Source organism: Phalacrocorax carbo, chromosome 12, assembly GCF_963921805.1.
Source record: "Phalacrocorax carbo chromosome 12, bPhaCar2.1, whole genome shotgun sequence".
Taxonomy (NCBI): domain Eukaryota; kingdom Metazoa; phylum Chordata; class Aves; order Suliformes; family Phalacrocoracidae; genus Phalacrocorax; species Phalacrocorax carbo.
Genome location: NC_087524.1, coordinates 12233820 through 12255415, shown reverse-complemented (window position 1 = coordinate 12255415; position 21596 = coordinate 12233820). Strand labels below are relative to the sequence as shown.

Below are 21596 nucleotides of genomic sequence, written 5' to 3'. Positions count from 1 at the left end.
TAACACTGAGAAGCCATCCAGGAGCTGCAGCCAGCTCTGGAAGGATACCTCTGCACCAGCTGCTCCCAGTTACCCCCACAGCTGCCTGGGCTGGGGACACAGAAGAGAACATGGGGCAGCATCCAGCACCCTGTGAGTCCCCCAGTCCTAAATCATGGACCTGTATAAAGACTCCTCTGCACAGGCTGACCCCCATCCTTCTGCCCACCCCCCTGCTGTCACCCCCACCCCACCTGTAACCCACAGGCTGCTGTAGCTTCTCCCCCCAGGCACCAGTAACCACCTCCCACCTAAATCCACCTGGCTTACCCTGGGGAAGCACCAGCTCCCAGGGAGACAGTAAGCAAAGACAGCTGCAGAAGAGCAGACCAGGGTAGGGAAAACTCAAGTGTCCCAGTGATCAAACCCAGCTTGTCTAAAGGCACAGGCCAAGCTAAGCCCCCAGGAAAAGATGTCAGGCTGAGCAGAGTTGTTCTGACTTGAGGCTTTTCCTTCACCACCTCAGCTGAACCATTTGCCAGGGCTACAGTGGGTGGAGGAGGAATGGTGTTGGAAAGGGTCACATACCTTCAAGGAAAAACTTTTGCTGTGGACTCAGCCTGGTGTTACAAGCCCCTGCAGTGCTGGGGAGAGCTTGCCCTCACCAGCTGTCTAGAGGTCCTTTCTCCCCGTGCTGCCCCTTTGCCACTGGGCCTGTGAAGGGGACATTTCCCCCAAGGCCAGGTCCCCATCGCACACCCCGGCCACAATCTGCCCACTTGGACGTGGCAGAAAGGTTTGCATGTGGATCTGTCGCGTGGGAGGGAAGGAGCGGGGACCTGCCTCTGCAGGGGCGCTTCCCAGAGAGGAGAGCTCACACAGCACATGCAGCCCTGGCAGCAGGGCCAGGGGCTGCCCTGCGTTTGAGCTGTGGCTGGCGGATGGACCAACACCTTCCCGGCCAGGGTGATGATAGCCAGGTGAGTGGAAAGCTGACAGAAACATTCATCATCTGGTGGAGACAGGAGGGAGGGTTCTTTTCTGCAGAGCCAGAGGTTCCCAGTCTTGCAGGGGTTTGCAGATCCTGCATGCAATGTACCACGGAGGGAGATTCATCGTTGCTGTGTTCATTCCCTCGTTGCCTACAATATAATTACGTCTATGCAGATTGCAAGGTACAACTTTTTTCTTCTGAGAGGCTCAAATTAAGTTTAAACACCAGCTTTTGATTTATTTGCTTATTCAGCACCATCAGTTGCTTTTCAGCAATATAAAACAGCGCTCTCCCCAGGAAACATTTATCCTATCTGGGAATACTATACCGAGGGTGGTAATGTATAATCAGGACAAAGCACTTAGACGAGTCAGGCTGATATACTAGATGCTGAGAGAAGAGGCATAATACATCTCCACTTGTGCTTTTTCAATTCCTATTCTATTCTTCCCTGGAAACCTCCTAGGCAGCAAGGGAAATTCCTCCAATACAAAATTCAAGAGCAAAATAATCCATGTCTTTCCCTGAAGTGTCACAGAAAACTTAGCACATACCAACAAGCATTAATCTCTGCTGCTACAAACAAAACTCTCTTCCTTTTTTTTGCTGAGAAGTCATTTTCAATCCCGCGCAGAGCAATGCCAGCAAATTCTTCTGCCACAGTTTTGTCTTTGCACTCAGATGAAGGATATTGCAGGTCAGTGCTCCTATCAGCACAGGATGCCATCCCCATCCTCACAAGGCTTGATGTCTTTAACACTCTCTGCCACTCTGATGGGAGCTATGGCTGCAGGGAGGGAAAGGAGGAATCTCTACTATTTCACATACAATTCAGCTATCCAGCCTGTCAGCACCAGTTAAATGCAAGGGCAGAAGGACTGAAAGGGAAAGCAAACTTTGTGAGAAATGCTGGTGTTCCCTACGGATGGAGAGCATTGAACCCACCCGAACTTTTCTTTCTGCTTGCTGAGGCCAAGCCTTTTGCTGGGTGAAAGTGGCAAAGAAGTGGAAATTGCTGTACAGCATCCAAGCATTACCAGAGGCGTAGTCCCAGTGCAGTCAGACAAATCGAGAGGAAAACAGCACAACAAAAATCTCAAGACTTAACACCACCCCTTCAGTTTGGCTAGGCTAAAAACATCTCCCAAATCCTCAGAAAGGCAGCTCATTGCAGATCTCAACTGGCTTTGACCAAAGCCCCTCAAAACTGTTTTGTTGAAGAGATCTTCCTTGCTGCCCAACAGGCAGGGTGTATGGGATCAACCACCCACCCAGGAACGAGGCTCAGGTGCTACCGAGGAGGGTTCCCAGTGTCTCCAAGCGCTAGGATACCTCGCCAGGCCAGCAAAGACCTCTGGAGTTGAAGTCATTGAAGATCACCCATTGATTCCCCACTACAGTCCAATTTCAATGTTCCTTAAGCAGAGCTAGATCAAGAGTGTTAAAAAAGCAACCGTGGCAACTTCAACAAACATCTTAAGAAAATATAATTTTTTTAAATGTTTCTGGGGAATTAAATATCTGTATGAAATGAGAATACCATTTTCTCATTAATATTTCACTAACAATTAAATTGTGGGACCGTGTGGATTTTTCTAAAGCAAAAGCAATGAGTATTATTAAGCATTGCACATATTTCAGAACTCTACAGACTGCCAAGCACTTTGTGTTACTTCAAAAACTAAGACATTCATCTTTATTCCTAAATGGCTTGGAGCAAAGATTGGCCACAGAATTGTCATTTAATCAAAATTTATTCCTATCTGAGTCTCGACATGTATCCCAAGCCAAATCATTTATCTGGTAAGTACTCAGCCATCAAAACCCTTCACAGGGGCTCTGAGACACCATGTAAAAACCTGGCTCTATAAACCAAGTGTCCAAGGAGCCAACAGAGATGCTGTGCAGCAACACACAGCTGTGCCATGTGCAGCAGATCCATCTTTTATATTTCCCTCTCCCAGCCATCTGTTCCCAAATCCTGTTTTTCTCCTGGTGTCTCCATTCTGCAGCAGAACTCGAGAAAAGGGGCTTGTAACCCATACGAAGCAGGTTGGGAAGACGGACGGGGTGCACCAACAGGTACATGGATCGGAAGCCATTGGCCCCACATCATCATTTTGCTCTTTCTGCCCTTTCTGCCCTCCTCCACTTACTTCAGCTCAGCACAGTGTTCCTGGCACCAGGGTGAGATAAATGGCTGTTTGCAGGAAGAGGGAAGTCTGAAGTAGGAGAGATGGGAGGTGAGAGCGCAAGTGGAGAGGATGAGATCAGATGTGAAAAAACAGGCACTGCTGGAAAAGCCCCTCCTTCCCACGGAGGATTCTGCTACTTCCTAATATGGTTCTGTTTTAATGCGACATCAAACACCCCCCACCCCCCCCAGATTTCAAAAGCTTCTTCGCAGGAAGCGGTGGCCTGGCTCCAGGACCATCCATCTGGTGGAGCCACAGACCCAAGAATCTTGGCTGCGCGCTCTGCCTGGCAGGCTGGCCCGGAGCTGCAGCTGGGTGTGGGCCACCCACAGCACCAACCAGGAGACAATGGCCGCAGGGGACCCGCTCACCTCTTCGCTCAACTTGCTTTCAGAGAATCTCCTCCAGGGCCTTTCGCCCCTTCCCGGCAAACCTCTGACTCCCTGGCGCTGCTGGGAAGCTCTCCTGGTCCCCCGCACCAGAACTGTAAGGTGCTGTCTGATGGGGCTTCTTGGGAGGCTGGAAGTGCCCAGCAAGCCTAAAAAGAAGTACTTTACCTGGAGAAGATTAAAAAGCCTGAAATCAGAGCTGCCTCGCTGACCAGGAGTTCCTTACCTAACTGGATTTCTCTGCTCTGCTGGCAAGGACAGATGATTCCAACTTCTCCGTTATAACTTCCCACTCAGTTAACATACTTGGCAAGGACCAAAAAAGCTGAAGGGCATCCAAAACCTTGGGTCATAGAGAGAGAAGTTTTACTGTGCTGTCCTTACCATGGCTGTTTTCAAACAACATAGTAAGATTTTTCATGAAATAATGTATTTCCATTAAAACTGTCCCCATGAAGTTTGGAAATCACTTTAAGCAGCGCAGCCGTAACAATGCAGGACAAAAAGCAAACCAGATACTACTAGGTCAAGCAAAGCGACTACCAAACTACAGCAAATTACAGATTCATTATGACTCTCTACAAAGACATACTTTACCAATAAAAAAGAGAAAGAGGTTGTTGTGGAAAGAGCTTTTAAAAGGCAACACTTGTGTGCAATTTTGCAGACAGCATCTTACTCAGAGGCAGTGGCGTAGATTGATCTCTGAAGACTCTTAAAAGGTTTTGCAATGGAAAAAAAATAGTTGCAAGGCATACAGTCAGATCATTAACTGTGCAGCCCAGGCTGCCAGCTGCTCACTCAAATACTCCAGATGGCTCCTCCTCTAAAACATCATCATTTGATCTTGGTAATCAAATTATCTCCCAGTTGTACAATCCTAAGTGAAGCAAGGCTTGTACAAAGAGATGATGTATTTTATTTGACTGAGATGGCTTGCAAAACCAAAACAAATTAGCTTTCAAGGCATTCAGCCTCTTTTCATTGTAATAAAGCCAGCCATCTCTAGCCCTTTAACACCTTTTTTCTGCCATTGCCACCACACACAGTTCAAAGCACCAGCTACATAATGTTGCCCAGCATCCGGATTTCATACAGTATTTGCAGACTAAACACTGAGACACGCAGTAGGTATCTAATTCCACAGCTTCCCACTAGTGGAAAGTAGGTTCTGCCATTAGACAGCAGCGCTGGGAGGCTGTGTCCTGAAGCACTTAGGCTGGATTAATTATACAAACATGTAACCTGTTTGTCTTGCCAGAGTCACACAAGACGCCGCCTGCATATTTTTGAGGTCTTTAATAGTCTTTAGGACATAGGGTGCCAAGAGACATTTTCTTCACTTTTCACTCAGTTAGAGCCAAAACGCGTTGTTCTTCTGAAGGCCGGGCTCATCTGTGGATGCTCACTTCAATCATCTGAACAGAAAGTCGTCATGACCAGCAAGATCCCCCCAGTCCCAGTGGCTGCCGAGCGCTGTCTGGCTGACACTGATGATCGGCTGCTACTGGGGCCAGGGGAAATTGGTTTGGGTGTTTGGTTGGTTGCTTTGTTTTTTAAACTAAGGGAATTTTTTACACGGCTTTCTGCAAAGGCTTCAATGAGGAAAATGAAACTCAACCAGTGCACTGTTGGTCTCCAACTTCTCTTCCAAAGAAACAACACTAGAAATTTCCCAGTAATTTCAGAAAATGTTGAGCTTTGACAGTTTAAAAAGAACAGCTGAAATATTCGAAAGTCATGTATTCCAAAACTATGCACTCTTACTGGCATTGACAGAGTATTTTAAGTCCTGGCATTATTTAAATCAGCATACTTATGTAAAATTTAATAATAATCTTGTTTCTCATACCTAGTTGCAAGAGCTGATGAAAGTCAGCATTACAGCGAATCGGAGGAATCAATTCATTATTGCAGTGGGTGGCTTCCATCTGAAGTCTAAACCCCAATCTGATCATTGCCTACTGGGATTATCCCCTGCTGGAGTTTAGCATTAAACTTTATCACCCACTCAACTTTCATTTCCATAATCAATCTACACTTCTATTTCACAAACTAGAAGTACACAAAGAACAAAACAGCTTGCTAAAGGCCATGAACTGGGAAAAATAATCAGAGCTGGGACTAGAAAACTACGGAGAAAGGCAACAAGCATTATCACAGATTGGAAGAGGTTTTGTTTGAACAGAAGCTAAAAAACTAGAACTCTGACTTAGAGGAAAAAATGCTGCCATTTATGGGAAAAACCCTTGAGAGTAGTAAAAAGCAGATGATCAGGAAAAAGACTGTTCATAAGTTTCTCAGAATATAAGAACTAGGAGTCACCAAATGAAATAAGGTGGTGTGGTTTGAAACAGACAAAAGGAAGTACTTTTTCACCCAGCACATAATTATATTGTAGAATTATTAGACACAGGATGTTGTAGAGGCCAGAAATACAAATAGATTTAGAATTTTAAAAAAATAAGCACTTTTTTTTCTGTGAGTTTGCCTTATCTATCGAGGGCTACTAATTGCAGTGATGCAGATGCTGCTTCCCTTTTCACAAGCCCTTCAAACTCTGGTTGGTGAGGTCTGGAGCAGTATGCCGGAGGAACCGCGTGTCCCTGTTGTTTTGTGCCCATCTCAGCCCTGTTGGACAGGGGAGGGATGGTCTGTGGTCCAACATCACTCTCGTGATGAGGCTGGCCAGCTCCTTAGCTTGTGCTCAGATTGCTGGATCACTTACAGCAACAGGGATTGACTCAACTCAAAGACAGACCTTTAGGCAGTTCAATCAGCCCCTCTACTGATTTTAATCAGAAAAGATCTGATGTAAGGACAGAAGTACTCAGATTATTGCAGGAGTGACTGCTGAACTCTGTGAGAACCCACTCCAGTTTTTAAAGATCAGCCACAGCAAGGACACCGCTGCCCTCCTCCTCCTCATCGTATCCAAACTGCTGAGGCCTTTCCATTCTGATTTCAGAGGATATTAGCATTTTTTTGTTTGTAGGACATGCTGTAAGCATGACCTTCTTGAAACTGTCTATCGTAATGAGCTTTACAGAATTAAAAGGCATCAGTTTAAAGCTATGTCATGTCAGCTATGTCATGTCATATTGTCTTTTATTACACCAGAAGTGTAAATGCAGGTGTCTGTCTGATAGGCACCGGAATTCTTTAATTTTGTTGTTCTTGAAATGTATTTTGCACTAAAATCTGAGATTTATTTTCCCTTTCACAGAGAAAGGGGTTTCGTCTTGGTGGTTGGGTTTTTTTTGGGTTTTTTTTTTTTTTTATTATTATATGCCCTACTGTACTATAACAAAATGAAAGTAAAAGATTTTATCAACATCTGCTTTATAAAAGGTGTCCAGCCCACATAGCTGAGTAAAGCAGTTACTGTAATGCAACTTCTGAACTTTCCTGTAATTGCTATACATTAAAATCTGTATTGTACTTAGGGCGGGTGGGCAACCTTTTAAAGAGTGATGAGTATATAATGAGAAAGCAGTTCTTGATAATTTTTGGCACTGCAAAAGTATGACTTACATCCAAGTTAACGTTAGACTAGAAATACTAGAAAACTTTCAAAAGACTCAGTGGCAGCATCTTATTTACAAATATACTATTTATAATGAATGCATTGATACAGAATGACTCTTATAAAAAAGCAAGGCAATCTTTTATATAGACATAACAATCAACATTACAATACTTCAGATTAAAAGTACATTTTTTGTAGACTGTTTACACTCTTGTTTAGCTTTTAACCACAAAATTAGCGTGGTCTGGTATTTTTCCACAGCAAAAGTCCTGTGCAGTCCTGGTTAAGACCTAAACATCAGAATAATAAACATAATTTTCAGATCTTTGCTAATGTAAAAACAAAAACCATTTGTAGATACTATCGTTCATTTGTGATCGTCCTTACTGTGCCTTGAAGTTTGTGTTGTGCAAATTACTGCCAACCGCACGTTTCTAATTAGAAGCTATTCTGGCAATCCAATTTGATACAACCGAGGTGTGATACTGACTACGTGGGAACTGTTAGCTGCATCCAGATATGAAGACCTCCCTGATATGGGTTTGTATATGGGTTTGTACTGATTCAGAAATTTAATTTCTTTTGGGGTTTAAAAAAAAACCAAAACAAAACAAACAAACCTCTCAAAGTTTTCTAATAATTAAATAAAAGGTATTTAAAGGTATTTTTCAAACTCCCAGGATTAAAGATGATACTTGAATTCCATGTGACACAACGGGTTTAGGTGCTAACCAGCCAGACAGTTTGACTACTAATTTACTAAATCATGGACATGAGCAAACACGACCTTCAAGAAGTCTGAACATGCACCTTCTCACACATTAGGAAAAGACGGACCAAACTGCAGAGAAAACCTTAAATCCAAAAGAGGCACTGAAGCAAATATTCCACAACCCAAATCTCTTTTTAAAAAGGGTGTATGAATTTCAAAGTTTCCAACAGCATCTGGCAAACAGAGAAGTGCCAGTTACACAGCTGTGTGACCCAACTTCACATGCAGCGTTTCCACTGCATTTATACTAGACAACTTTGGTGATGAACCTTAATATGGGACAGCCAGAGACAGAATTTAATAGGTTTATATGAAAAGAAAACATTTTTGCAAAGAATTACCAGAATAATAGAAAGAAAACTTTCTACTCAGTAAATTTAAATGCAATATGTGACCAACATGAGTCACAACAGCAATTATTCCTTCTTTTCGTTATTTAACAAATCCCTAATCCCCTTTACACCTTGCTGGACTTCCATAATACTACATAGTCTATAGTACAGTAATTTAGCTTGTTCAATCAAGGCATGATTCAGGACAGCATCTTTACGGGGCATGTGTATATGTACATATTCTTACGTACATAGGCACAGACACATACAAAGTTGATAGTTTGTCTATGGGCAAGCAATCAAGGTCATAATTTTCATCCGAAGTAGAGATTGTCACACTTTTCAATAACCCTTCTAAATTATTTCCCCCAGTATGGCAAGAGGGATAAAGATTTAACACAAGTATCTGGAAATCACCTGTTTCTCCATCTTGTTTTCAAAGATGCTGTAAAGAATTAATTTCTCCACCTTGTCTATGCTTTCATACATATATAGATACATATATGTATGTATTCATACATTTGTCAGGATGAAGTTCTTTCCATTCATACTTTAATTGATCAGGCCAAACAAAATTCTTAAACATGCACAAGCCAGCACGTGTGTGCAACTGAATATCACCAGGCATTAAATACAATTTAGAAACTGCACCAGTTAACAATCCAGCATCCTGGGAAATGCAAAAGTCTGTTATGTCAGGATGTAAGACTGTTTTGAATGATCAAAACAGCTGCATTTATACGGATCTGTGCATAGATTTGGATATAAATCCATGTATGTACTTATTAAATGGATTTATATGCCTCTATTCCCAATACATGCCACACATTTAATACTTAAACTTTCAGATAATTTTAAAGGACTTTTCAAATTCTTCTTCCTGTACCAGAAATTCTCTCACACTGCTTTTATTCAAATCTGTCGAGACACTGAAAATATTAGCGTGCACCTCAGAATGTATAAAATCAAACTCCTAAAACAGGGCTTAGGATCATCTGGCATTGCAACAACCATACTAGTACAAAGATAGTTTGAAAAAATATCCTGTTTTTAATATAGTAATGAACTAAAACATAGCTTTCTTTATTCCTATAAGTGTAACAAAAAGAAACGTTTGTTTGTAAGCAAGTGTAACGAGCACTATTTTGGTAGCCGACTTCTCCACAAGAATTTAAGTGACAGAGTGTCTGCTCCAAGCATACAGTCATTAACCATGTACCTTAACAAGGTGATAATCAACATATTTACAAACTAAACAAATTCAATCCTGTCAGCTCTGATAAAAATGGGATTGAGGAGCAGACAGGGAATGAGACCAAGATGCTTGAAAACACAAGGGGTCGCCACTTTTGTTTTAAGGAACCCTAGTGACCTGAGGGCACAAATACAGATTTAGCAGTATATTCAGAAGTTAGATTACAGTCTTGATACTGAGCATTTCAGCATCTCCATATTTTAACACCTTAATGCTGAGAAAGATTAACTTCAGGCAGAACTGTAAGGAACTAGCCTTTTATAAACTAAAGTCTAAACTGAAAAGCTACAGTAGATGTAAAAAACAAAAAAAAAGGGGGGGGGGACAGAGACAGAGCGTGTGAGAAAGAACAGAACATTACTTAGTAAAATCCAGTGACATCTACAATAGTTTTACAGCATGTTTAAGCCCTCTAAGGTTTTATATCTCCACCTGCCTTCCATTTAAACTTAGTCCTTGTTAATGAAGAGACAATACGACAAAACAGAATGCAAATAAATCAAGGCAATACGTGTAAGTATGCCCGAAAGCCAGAAATAATATTCCCCAAGCTTCTGCATGTGAAACAGATTTCCCATGGCATCGGTTGATTTTACTTTGTTCAAAGGTACAGTCCTCTAAGTCACACTACACCAGCAGAAATTCCAGTGAGTATAAACTGGACAGTCCTTGAGTAACCGTGGAATGCAACCGCCTTGAGTTCCTACCCTCCTGGAAAAGGACAACCGGCCCTACAAGTGCAGCAATAGCGTACATCTCCCTGAAGCATCTTCTGCCTTTTAAACAACCAAGAAAGTCAAGATAAAACTGAATGTCCTCTACTTACAGTGTTTCTCTTGAGCTACCAACATCTATGCACAAAAGAAAAAGGTGCCTCTTTTTTAATAGATTGGTTTAATACTGAAACAGATAGAATGAAGTTAAAAAAGAATAATCAGGATACTGAACTGAATATTTTGAAGCAAGTGCCCCAGCTGTGGGGAAAAGTGCATTTAGTTCAGCAGCAAAACAGCACAGTGTGAAGATATTGTGCTTGGACACAGAAGTTCCATAATGGAAGGAGGTACAAGGCAAGTCAAGATATAAAACCATAGTACATTGTTAACCAACCTTAAAACTTACATATATTGCAGTGTTTAAAAGTAAGACACATTCATTTATTGTACAAGGACTATAAGGAATCCTTAAAATTGCCTGTTTTAGTTTATGACCCAACATTGTAATAAAAATGTACATATATATTATTTCCTTGCCACTTAACTGTACTGTTAGACCTCATGGACTTGTTACTTCACAAAGTGAAAACCGCTCTTCACTGAGTATACTCAACTTTTTTACCAATCTGAAAAGGTTTACTTGTGCTAGAAAAGACCAACCGCAAAAGGCTCAGTTCAGATATGTTATGCCTGCAACTGATAACTCAGGGAAGCAAGACTTAAAGGAATTCAAGCTCTTTTTTTCTTTTCTTTTTCTTTTGTTTTGACTGCATCCTCTTCACCTGCCAGTTGTTCTGACAAGTATGTTTTTAGTATACAAACCAGTTGATAAAAATTCATCAGCAGAGGCATATAAATTCTAGATATGATTGATTAAAACAGAGCAAATCAGAATAAAACAAAATCCAGTGATTTACTCTGACTGTAAACAATATAAAAAACACCATTTGCTTCAAATCTCAAAATAAGTTAAAAGAAAATCCCAACCTCAGGACACATTACCCTTTCAGGTTTTGACACAAAAAAAAAAGAGGGAAGAAAACAGAAAAGTTCATTATATAAAGGTTATACATTTCTCTTAACTGAAAGTAAATCTAAGCAAAACTATTTTTGTCCCTTAAATTTAAACTTTGAGTTCATTGGCAATTGCTTTACATGAACTGGCATTTCCAGATTATTCAGACAACTTCCATCAAATTCAGCAAAGAAAACTTAGACAAGCATTTTTACAGAATAAAAAAAATCTAAATGGCTATGATTCCTCTATTAGCAGAAACACATAATGCAGTCTTAAATTTGCCTTTTTATATTATTTATATATTTATATATATATAATATAATATAAAACACCTATATTATATTATATATACATATACAGACAATTACAACATTAATGCAGTTTGTATTTTGTACAGTGTATTGGACAATCCGATTAGCATCAGACCATGGCACGATATGGTCCCTGCATTTTTAGGAACTGAATGATGAAGGAGGGTCCTCCTGCAACAATCTGAGGTGGAAGGTGGCTGAGCGGGCAGTTCTCAATACTCATTATTGACAGTTTGCTGCAAAGAGCCAGCTCAAAGGGAAGGCTGTGCAGATTGGGGTTGTCATTCAAATACAGTTCTTCCAGATTCTCCAGTGTACCTGGTTAAAATAAAATAATACAAAGTAGTGGTTTTGTGATTCATGCAATTCATAATTTTTTACACAGAAGCACTAAGTCCACTTGAAGATTCTTTACTGTGTAGAAGCTAGAGTCAGTGACTCATCTAAACTCCTATTTTCGAGCACCAGAACCTAAGCAAGAACCAATTTGCTTCAGTTTCCCTGTAAAAATAAGCATTACTACATCTCTTTAGATAACAACTGAACTGAGAATACACAGAATAAGAGAACCGAGAGGTACTTCACCGTAACTGTTCAGCCAAGTGCTTTGCAATTGCAGGCAACATTGAATAGCTATCTAGTTAGAAGGGGGCCCAGAAAATATTTATACCATACAGTATGCATTATCTCTATAAAAACATCTATGCTAGACCTTTTATTTAATTCAAACCTATACATTAAAGACCTGAAGCTGTAACAGTAATGTGTGACAGGAAGAAAGCAGGAGAGACCTCTGCACAGCAGTGAATTTATTAAATGGAACAAACCCATGTGAAAATTCCTCCTGAATTCAGATTTTACAACCTGCCTTTACTACAGATACTGCAATATAGATTAACCAGAAGACGGAAAATGGACTAATTTCTTCTTTCTTAAGACTTCTATTCCTCCACTGCAATCAAATATCAAAATTAATCTGTATCTTTGAAATACACTCCAAACATAGACGTTCTCCTCAAAACATTCCCCATTTTCCAATCTAAAATACCACAAACATCTACTATAACGTAAAAGACTATTTCATCTTTCACAAGAGAAAGCAGCAGCCAGGGCTCAAGGCATGGAAAACCAACCAAGCGGAAAGGCTAAGAAATAATGGGACATAGCTGATAACTATAGATGAAGCAGTCACATCTGAAAACAGTTAACTATTCTCTATTCTGTTAAGGCAACTAGCTTTAATAATCAAACTGCACTCCTGCAGTCATATTTCAGGTATGTATTTCACTTACATACTTTAATTCCACAGCTCATTTCCACAGCATCCAAACTCTCTGCACTAACTTACGAACTAAATTACAAAGCTCTAGATTTAGACTGGTTTAGGCTCTTCTCACACTGAGGCACATACAAGATGAGCAGAAGCTGTAACAGCTCTTCACTAAAGATGCTGGGAGAGACAGACTGTGTCCCAGCCTTCTCCATCTGCACACCACTTTTTTTGCTTTGTGTAGCTTCTCCCACTATTTTTCGCTCCACAACAAGCTCTAACTTTAAGATTTTAACTCAAGTGCTCAGAATCATGCGCTGGAGGTACTTGTGAACAACAATAAAAGAAACAAGGGCTCTCAGTTTCAGATGCTCTGAATCTCATTTACTCTGCATGTCTCAAGTAGACAAAAAGAATCCTGTTCCTCCCTCTCTTTCTGTAGATTTCTTCCTCCTTGCTTCCTCTTCTTATCTCATCAAGGTGAAAAATAATATGGTGGTCTACAAACGGAAGTGTGTGCAGAGGGACTATCAGCAGGAACGTTTGCTTCAGCTGTCTACACCTTACACAGGGTTTTGTCTACGCCATGGAATTACAGTAGGACCAGTATATTTCCTTTTTGATACAGACCTCTCTCCAATGACAGGTTTATGAAGTTGAGTGACTGATAATGCACAACTCATGGGAGAATTTGGAGAGAAATGGAATCTCACTGTTCCAGGTTAGCGTGTGTTAGGCAGCTTTCTGCAGAAGAACTGAAAAAAGCTAGACCATTTTTATCACTACAGTACAGCAAGATAAAGATCATACCCGATAGTGCTGTTCCTGTGGCACATGCTTCACATCAGGTTGTGCATATCTAGAAGTTTCACGTGAATTGTGTGGCCTCTACTTATGAGCACAGTAGATGCTTATCTTCTGTGTCAGTAACTGCTTTGGCTCAGGCAGACTGCATAAAACCAGAAAAAGGGGTCTTACCAATTTCCTCAGGAAGGTGTGTGAGAAGATTCTCTCCAAGCCCAAGGTGCGTCAGATTGGTAAGGTGACCAATACCTCTGGGAAGGGTGGTCAACTGATTATTAGTCAGAACCAATTTCTAAGAGAAAAAACATTTTTAAAAATTAACTTAATGACTTCTGCTTCAAATGACAGCAAGTAAAAAGATATGTAGCTGATAAATTGGTAGGTTCTAGTCTCTAGCATTTGAACAAGAAAATTTCTGCCCTTCAACATTTCAGGCCTCTATTAAGCACCACTAAACATAAAAATAAAATAGCGCATAGTAAAATACCTGCATAAATATAAAAGCTTTCACGAACATGACTGAAATCAGAGGCTATTCCTGTGGCAGTATTGTACTCATGGTACAACAGTTAAACTCTTCAATATTTGTTTGTTCAGTATTAGCTGATAAATCTGAAGTATTAGTGGGAATACATTGTAGATGACGTTGCACAAGATTCTTAACTTTTGGTTCTATGTCCAGTCCCAAATAGTTTCCCTCATCAAACTAGCTGTAATTAAACCAGCATGGTGTAAATAAAGGACGTCAGATGTTTATCTCAGCCCATTATTGTTTCACCTGCAGATCCTTGAGGTAAGCTATTTCATTTGGCAAGGATTCCAGTTTGTTTTCCTCTAGATCTAGCTCTCGGAGTTTCCGTAGATTTCCAATTCCATGGGGAAGTTTCTTTAGTAGATTGTTTGACAAGATAAGAACCTTAAAAAAAACCATACACAGAATTTCAGCAATGCAATTAGTAAACAATGATTAAGACAGAATATTTTAATATTTTCAAGTAATGAAGCCCAAGATTTACCTACATTCAAGTTACAGAAGCAAACGAAAGAAAAAAAATCAAATCAGTGATTAACATAATTTTGTAGAAGTCTTTTAATGATACAAATACCTAGATTTATGACAGAATTCTTTCAAATATTATTTTACATAACAATAAATGCAGAACAAAGAACACTATTTCTTCAAATAACCAAAGAAAAAAAATTTCTTCCTGGAATTCCCTGTCGTTTTGTTATCCTTCCTTATAACTATCTCATAAGCGTGTTTTACATTATTTGACATGTCCTCCTTAAAAAGCTTAAGACTTTCTCTTGTCCCTATATCCCTTTGGTTAGAAGCAGCAGCAAGTAACCATACAGATCAGAGCACATAAGCAGAACACTGCGTAGATAGATACCCACTGGCTTTTCAAAATGGTCTCCTATCACACACCTGCCCCTACTAGAGTGTTATCCTCTTGTTTTGATCCTCCTTGCTGAGTTGAATCATAAGTATCCTGGGTTCAAGAAAAGCATCCGTATTTGCAACATCATTTAACAGAGTTATTCATTATACCACAAGGAAGTTATCAGGGGTTACACTAGTATACCCTTTTTCCCCTAGAGGAGTCTAACAGTCCTTGGAAATAATCAAGCCTCGTAACAACACAGCGAGCACTAGGCAATTAATTACCAGCTGAACAATGCTATTATCTAGTTATTTAACAAGGCACACTGAAACACAAGGATTTGAGAGAGCCCCCAAAGTGGACCCTCACCCTAGCCACGCGCAGCTCCCTGCTAAGCCAGCCGAGGTTGCAAACGCCTGGCTTCTACCAATCCCAGCTCTCACTAGCTTCGTGTAACATGGAAACACTGAAGGCAGGAACAGAATAGAAAACATGCTAAAAATCAAAATGAAAATCAAAATTAATAAAAGCCAGCATCTCAGCATTAGTACAAGCAGTATTTCGGTGGCCTTCCTTTATGTGCTACGATATACACAGAACGATAAGAATAGTAACGTTTTAATCGCATATCAAGAAACAAAGGCAGGAACAGAAAATATTACCTACATGCAATGCAGCTGACTTAGCACTGCTGTGGGAACCTTCACTTTTGTGTAAACACTGCCCAAGTAGTTCTTTGTATTTGATTCTTTAATTACAGAAAAAAAGTAGCGCTATGGGATCTGCGGACCATGCAGCTCTCCAGCTTCAGCAGCCAGCAGACCACCGGCAAATCCAGTTGTTAGAGGTTACTAACTTCCCAATCACATCAATCACAGCCTTAACTTAAAGGGAACTGGGCCACTAAACAGCTGTTACTCTGCCATATAATTTTTGCCCCAAACTACAGGAATTATTAATTATTCAGAGCAGCAGTCACACTGGAAATTGGCAGTTTCGAATATGCCATTTGCTAATGGACCTCAACAGATATTTCCCAGTAACTCACAGAGGCTACGAAGTCCCCTCAACCGCCCGAACAAGCACCTCTATCTTTATGTCCCTCCAAGGCAATTAAGTTTGTTTCTCCTGATGGTACCTTGGGAAACAGGACTAGGGGACACAATGGGTTTAGTTCGCAGTTTCAACCTACGAGTTCTTATCCCTCAAAGGCTGAGGATTCCCACCCAGCTGCCTACAAGGTTCACAGTGCTACATTCAAGCCAGCTCTGGCTGTAGACCATTTCATTATGTTTTTCTGATTCCTGCTGCTTCCATGCTGGTCTCTCCAGGAATCGAAGAGAGTTCAGTGCCATTTCATTTACAACAGTATCTTTTCTGTTGAGAAAACTTTTCTTTCTACATAGTTAAAAATATATATGTACTAAACTCTTTTTACACAGACACTCATCTAGTGTCTAAAGAGCAGCATTCAAAAAGCCTTTGAAAACAACCATAAACAGATGCAACACATCTATTTAAATAGCATACATACACATATTTATTTGGCTTTATTTGACCGAAAAGTAATATTGCTTAAACCTGAAATACAGAACACCTATTTGCAGGGATTCATTTAGCTGTTCATTTATACTCTTCTCACCTCAAGAGAAACAAGCCCAGATACATCCTCAGGAATTTTTGTGAGCTGATTAGTCGCTAAGTTCAGTTCTACCATACTAGTCCAAGTCCCGAAATCCAAGGGGAGAGAGGTCAGCTGATTGTCCTGTGATTTAACATATCAAACATTTAGGGTCTGCGCTTGCAAGAAGTTGGCATGGCATCTGAGAGATTAAACAAACTGCTTACAAAATGCCTCATAACAAAATAGTAGATAATTAAATCGGAATAATAAAATGTTGGTAATTGGCCAAATATTTTTTAAATTCCTCAAAACATAACAAGCAGTTCCAGCCTAGAGTAACGGAATTGACTGTGTTACTAATATGAACTGAAGTGGAAAAATTAGAAGCACATAATTCTCAAGATTTCATGCATCCCAGTAGTTAAAACATTTTTTTTGTCCTTTCTTTGCTGAATACAGGGGCGAGGGGGAATAACAGAAAACTCACCATAACTTACAAAGGTGCTATCAGCAATGCTGGAATCCTAAAAATATATGGAGTTAGCTACCACCCCACCCACCCCCACCCACCCCCAAAAAACCCAACCAAAACAACCAAACAAAAAAACTCACCAAACAAACCACAAAGGAAATATACCTTAATGGCTCTGAGTAAAAGCATCTGAAATAAATCTGAACATCTTACTGCTCAAAAAGTAGCTACAAAATTTGATCTGGACCAGACACTACAAATCTAAAAAAAAAAAGGTCATAAAGAGTCCTGGTAAACGTGCAAAGTTACAAATGGGTATGTGATAAAAAAATGGTCGTAATGCAAATTGGAAATCCATTTGTGCCGAAAGATATTCTAAAACATTAGCTGAGCTTAGATACTGCTCAAACCTTTGCTTTTTTTAAATAATTTAAGAACTTGAAACAAACCCATTCACAGAAAACATCTCTTTTCCCTAGTTCTCTTCACTCTAAGTGTACACAGCACACACTTAAAGGTTCTTTTCCTGTGCTCTACACCTACTGCCAAAAGCCTCCAAACTTAGGTTTTAAAAGAATATATTAAAAAAATTTATATTTTACATAATTTTGGTTTTTTTAATCTAAACTGCAACAGTAGAGGGGGGAAATAAATTAGCTACTCTACATGCTTATGTCTCATTTGAATATTCAAGAACTTTGCAAACAACTTGGTTTCATTGTTCAAACTTGAGGAAATATGACAAACGCTTAGCTAACAAAAATAGACAAATCAATAAAATCTTGATAGTACATTTTTAAGTTAATACAAAATTGTGTCTGTATGTGACAGCAGCAGCATCCACTTCAGCATGATAAATTCATTCCTATATCGTTAAGTTTGCCAGAATTCACGGAGCAGCAAACAGTGCTCCTCATTGATTTTACACACAGTAGCATGTTTCTGTGCCTCACCTTCATGTTCAGCTTACTTAATACTTTAGCTCTAGAGAAAATTCCAAAGGGGATTTTATTGATGCGGTTGTGCTCCATATTGAGAGAGTAGATTGTGGAGAACTGGGACGGGCCACCCACAGGATAGGACTGGAAGCAGTTCCTGGCCAGTGTTAAACTAGTCAGTTTGACAAGGCTGGATAAAAGACCCTGTAGAGAGAAGAAAACCACCCAGGAACTTAGGACAGATTTATTTGAATACATCTCTTTTCCCTCATGGGTCTAATTAGAAATGTTTTCCCCCCTCAAGTCCATCCCCTAAACAAGTGTTGCAACACAAAAGCCAGTGTTAAATTTGATAAAACTTCCATCGGCAACAGCCTCTGCTCACAATCATCAGCCTTTAACTTTCTTCCCCGTTTTTCCCTACATACTGCCAGATACAAGAAAAAAAAAGGCAAACATATTTAACAGCACAGGTTTTAAAGGTTTTGTAACTCTTTTCTCCTCCAAAAGGGATTCTTTTAATAATGCATTGCTATGCCTTTGGTTGCTCTGAAGAGCGCAGGGGCAGTGGCTGGCAGGCGCCGGCAGCAGCAGGTCCATCCTCAACAGCGGTCACGGCTTCGGCCAACGCCACCCGACTGCAGCTCACTCAATTTTGATGCCTGCTCACAGTGAGAGTAGGGCCCGAAGAAGTTATCAACTGCATGCACTGTTTTTTAAACTGGTGTTTGATACTTCCAGTACAAATCTTTATTAATATGATAAAAATCCATAAGGTGAACACATCTGATAGAAGCTTCTTTTTAGGCTGTAACACTTTCAGACGACCAGGCAGGACAGAGGAAAAGAATGGGAAGGTAAGGTTTCAGAAGTTCCATTTTCTTTCTGCTTTCAAAATATTCCTAAATAGTTATTACTCCACTTCTTCCCCACCCCCTCCTTAAGAAATAAAAAGCAAGAAGCCTGGAGTTAAACTGGATAGCAATAGTTGCCCATTGAATCCAGAGTCTCATTTCACTTCACAATCTAATTAGATTCTACAATCTCAGCAGCGCGGATCTCAGGGTTTCTCTGTTAGTTATGTGCCAAGCACGTTGCTGGAACTGTGGGGATGAATAATGAGATCTAAATTACTGCTGAAGCATCACCTTTGCTTATTACTATGCCAACTTGAATTCAGCCCTATTTGCTTAAGTATTACAGAAATTGGAGATTTATGCATGGCATTACATACCATAAATAATGCAACATCTGCAATCAGGAACAAGCAGTAAGAAGATAATTATTCCAACCATATTCCTAATGTCAGTATTTCTGGATTGCAATTTCAGTGCTATATTCACAGAAAAAGCTTTAAGAACATGGTTTTGCTCTTTCACCAGGAAAGCTTTGGCTACTTTTCTAAATAGTTTATTAACATTTTTGTAAACAAAACAGGATTAAATAGGGACTTGTCTACATGTCATGGCTAAAACTTTAAGCACTAAAATACAATTCTGGGGGCATCTTGGCAAATATCAGTGAAGCAATTTTCCCCCTAAAAATAAAATAATGGATCTTCAAATCAGTGTTAATCTAACCTAATCATTAACTAGTATAATCTTTGATTAGGAAATACTGCTTCTAGCCATACTTTAACAGATATTCTTCGTCCTAGGGTTAGGCAGTCCCTGAGCTCTGTTACAAACACACTTTATTGCTTCAAATGGATCTTGGCATTTCAAAAAGCCATTTTTGAAGTCTGCTTCCATACAAAAAAAATATTAAAACTATGTTAGCTAATACAGTCTAATAGCCTAGAGTAATTAAACACATTTGAAGGGAAGCAAGAGAGCTTTGGCAGTACAAAGAGAACAATGCTCTTATATCTATGGGAGCTGTGACAGTGCTGCCTTCTCCCAGCCCATCCTTTTAAGATAAAATATTTATTAGGCATTGTGTCAGCAGCTTCAGCTATGCTTTGAAATTCAGAAGTTTCTTCTGCAAATACAGTGCTTTGTATTATAGCACAGAATGTTCTGCTTTAAACATTACAGTATAAAATATACATTTCTGCAAGGTAGCCGCTTAAGTGTTAACATATTGTTGGCAAATAAACGTGAAGAAGGCAGCACAGTCGCAGAGTTTCATATTATGACTGAACATATTTTAAAGCAAGTAATCATCCCTCACATTAGCTTTTTGTAATTATACTGTAGTTGCTTTTATAACATGTCTGAGTGGGGTGGGCTACCTTAGCTCTCATCTTAAAAGCAGCCTGGTGGCTTTCAGTCAGTAGCATTTTCTTAACAATAGTTTTACCCAAACATTTATTAAATTCTCTGTTTTCAGTCTATCATTGCCAAGTTTAGAAATTTACCTGAAAGTAGTTACTTATTGTACTTTGTTCCTATGAATACTTTGCCTAAGTCCAAATGCATTTTGTTTTTTTCTTCTATGTATCTTTAGATACATTTTGCATTATTTGATACTAATAATTTACACATTTTATTTTTTTAAACAGTTTAGGAAAGCAGTTTGGGCCATTCATTAAAATAGAACAAAATAGAACTCTGTGTTGGGTCCTGAAGCCTTCATCTCCAAACAGTACTAAAGCAATGGAGGAAATATCCGAAGTAAGAATCAATCACACCAGATTTATCTTCTGTCATCGGAGCTATTCTGCCCAGGCACTAATGTTCCAAGTCAAACATTTTCTCCAGATGTTTACTAGCATCCCACACTCTCCTATCCTGATAAATCAGTCTCAAGGAACTAAGAAAAGGAAATCAGGATAAAAGGTATAACCAGCAGTCGAAACAGTTTCCAAGTCTGCAGACATCAAAGCCATATTTAAGAAGCGTTCTGTAACAAAACTACGGTAGCTATCCAGGACTGAAACTGGAGTCCACCAGGGCACCTTTCAGAGAACTCTAGGGAAGGAGTACAGGAAAACAGAGAGGTGCACAGGGGACTAGGACTTTCTGCCTCTCCACCCCAGAGCTAGCAAAGCATGCTTCAGGGAACGTGTTACTTGAAGAGACTGACAAGGTGGCTCCAGAACTTCTCCCTATTGACATTTTCCTTGGTCGCACACTAAGCTTGAAGAAACAGAGACCAAGGTTAAGACAATCAAGTGCAGCAACTCTGAAAAGAAAACAAAAAAACCCAGATTTCTCTTCCTCTTTCTCCCATGATCCTCGGAAAGTCACTGCAAACTGAAAAATTATGCAAATTTTTATCTTTCATAACTGACAGAAGGTATCTCAATGAGTTGCCAGACGATATCTCATTGGTGTCAACAGCACGCTTTTCCATATTAAAACAAGAATGCTGAGGCCAAGTAGCTGTGACAAGCTTTACAGCTGTGACAACTCTCTTAAAGGTCATTCTTGCCTCCCACTCTTAATTTTTCTACTTCTCCCCTACCTCCATGAAACAGAAACACTGAGAAGCTCTTATCTAGCTTGAAGAGTGGGAACCTGGACTCCTTATTTAAGGTTTTCTAGAGAGGCAGGACAGCAAACAATCTCATGTGTTGCTCCCACATTTGACTGAAGTATGACATCAGTTCTTCTGTACTAGTTAGACACACCTAATCTATACAGAATTGCAATATTTCACACACATGTGG

General features: G+C 39.9%; 1 protein-coding gene across 6 annotated transcripts in view; it reads right to left on the bottom strand.

Moving 5' to 3' along the window:
* Positions 1 to 7196: 7196 nt before the first annotated feature.
* SHOC2 (SHOC2 leucine rich repeat scaffold protein) overlaps positions 7197 to 21596 on the bottom strand; it is a 70665-nt gene continuing 56265 nt past the window's right edge. For all 6 annotated transcript variants that reach the window (XM_064464137.1, XM_064464139.1, XM_064464138.1 and 3 more), the window contains exons 5-9: positions 17999 to 18187; positions 16592 to 16714; positions 14343 to 14480; positions 13739 to 13856; positions 7197 to 11808 (exon numbers count right to left, since the gene is read on the bottom strand). In XM_064464137.1, the coding sequence (XP_064320207.1) occupies positions 11600 to 11808; positions 13739 to 13856; positions 14343 to 14480; positions 16592 to 16714; positions 17999 to 18187 (777 nt within the window). In that variant the 3' untranslated portion in view covers positions 7197 to 11599. The remainder of the gene's footprint in view (positions 11809 to 13738; positions 13857 to 14342; positions 14481 to 16591; positions 16715 to 17998; positions 18188 to 21596) is intronic.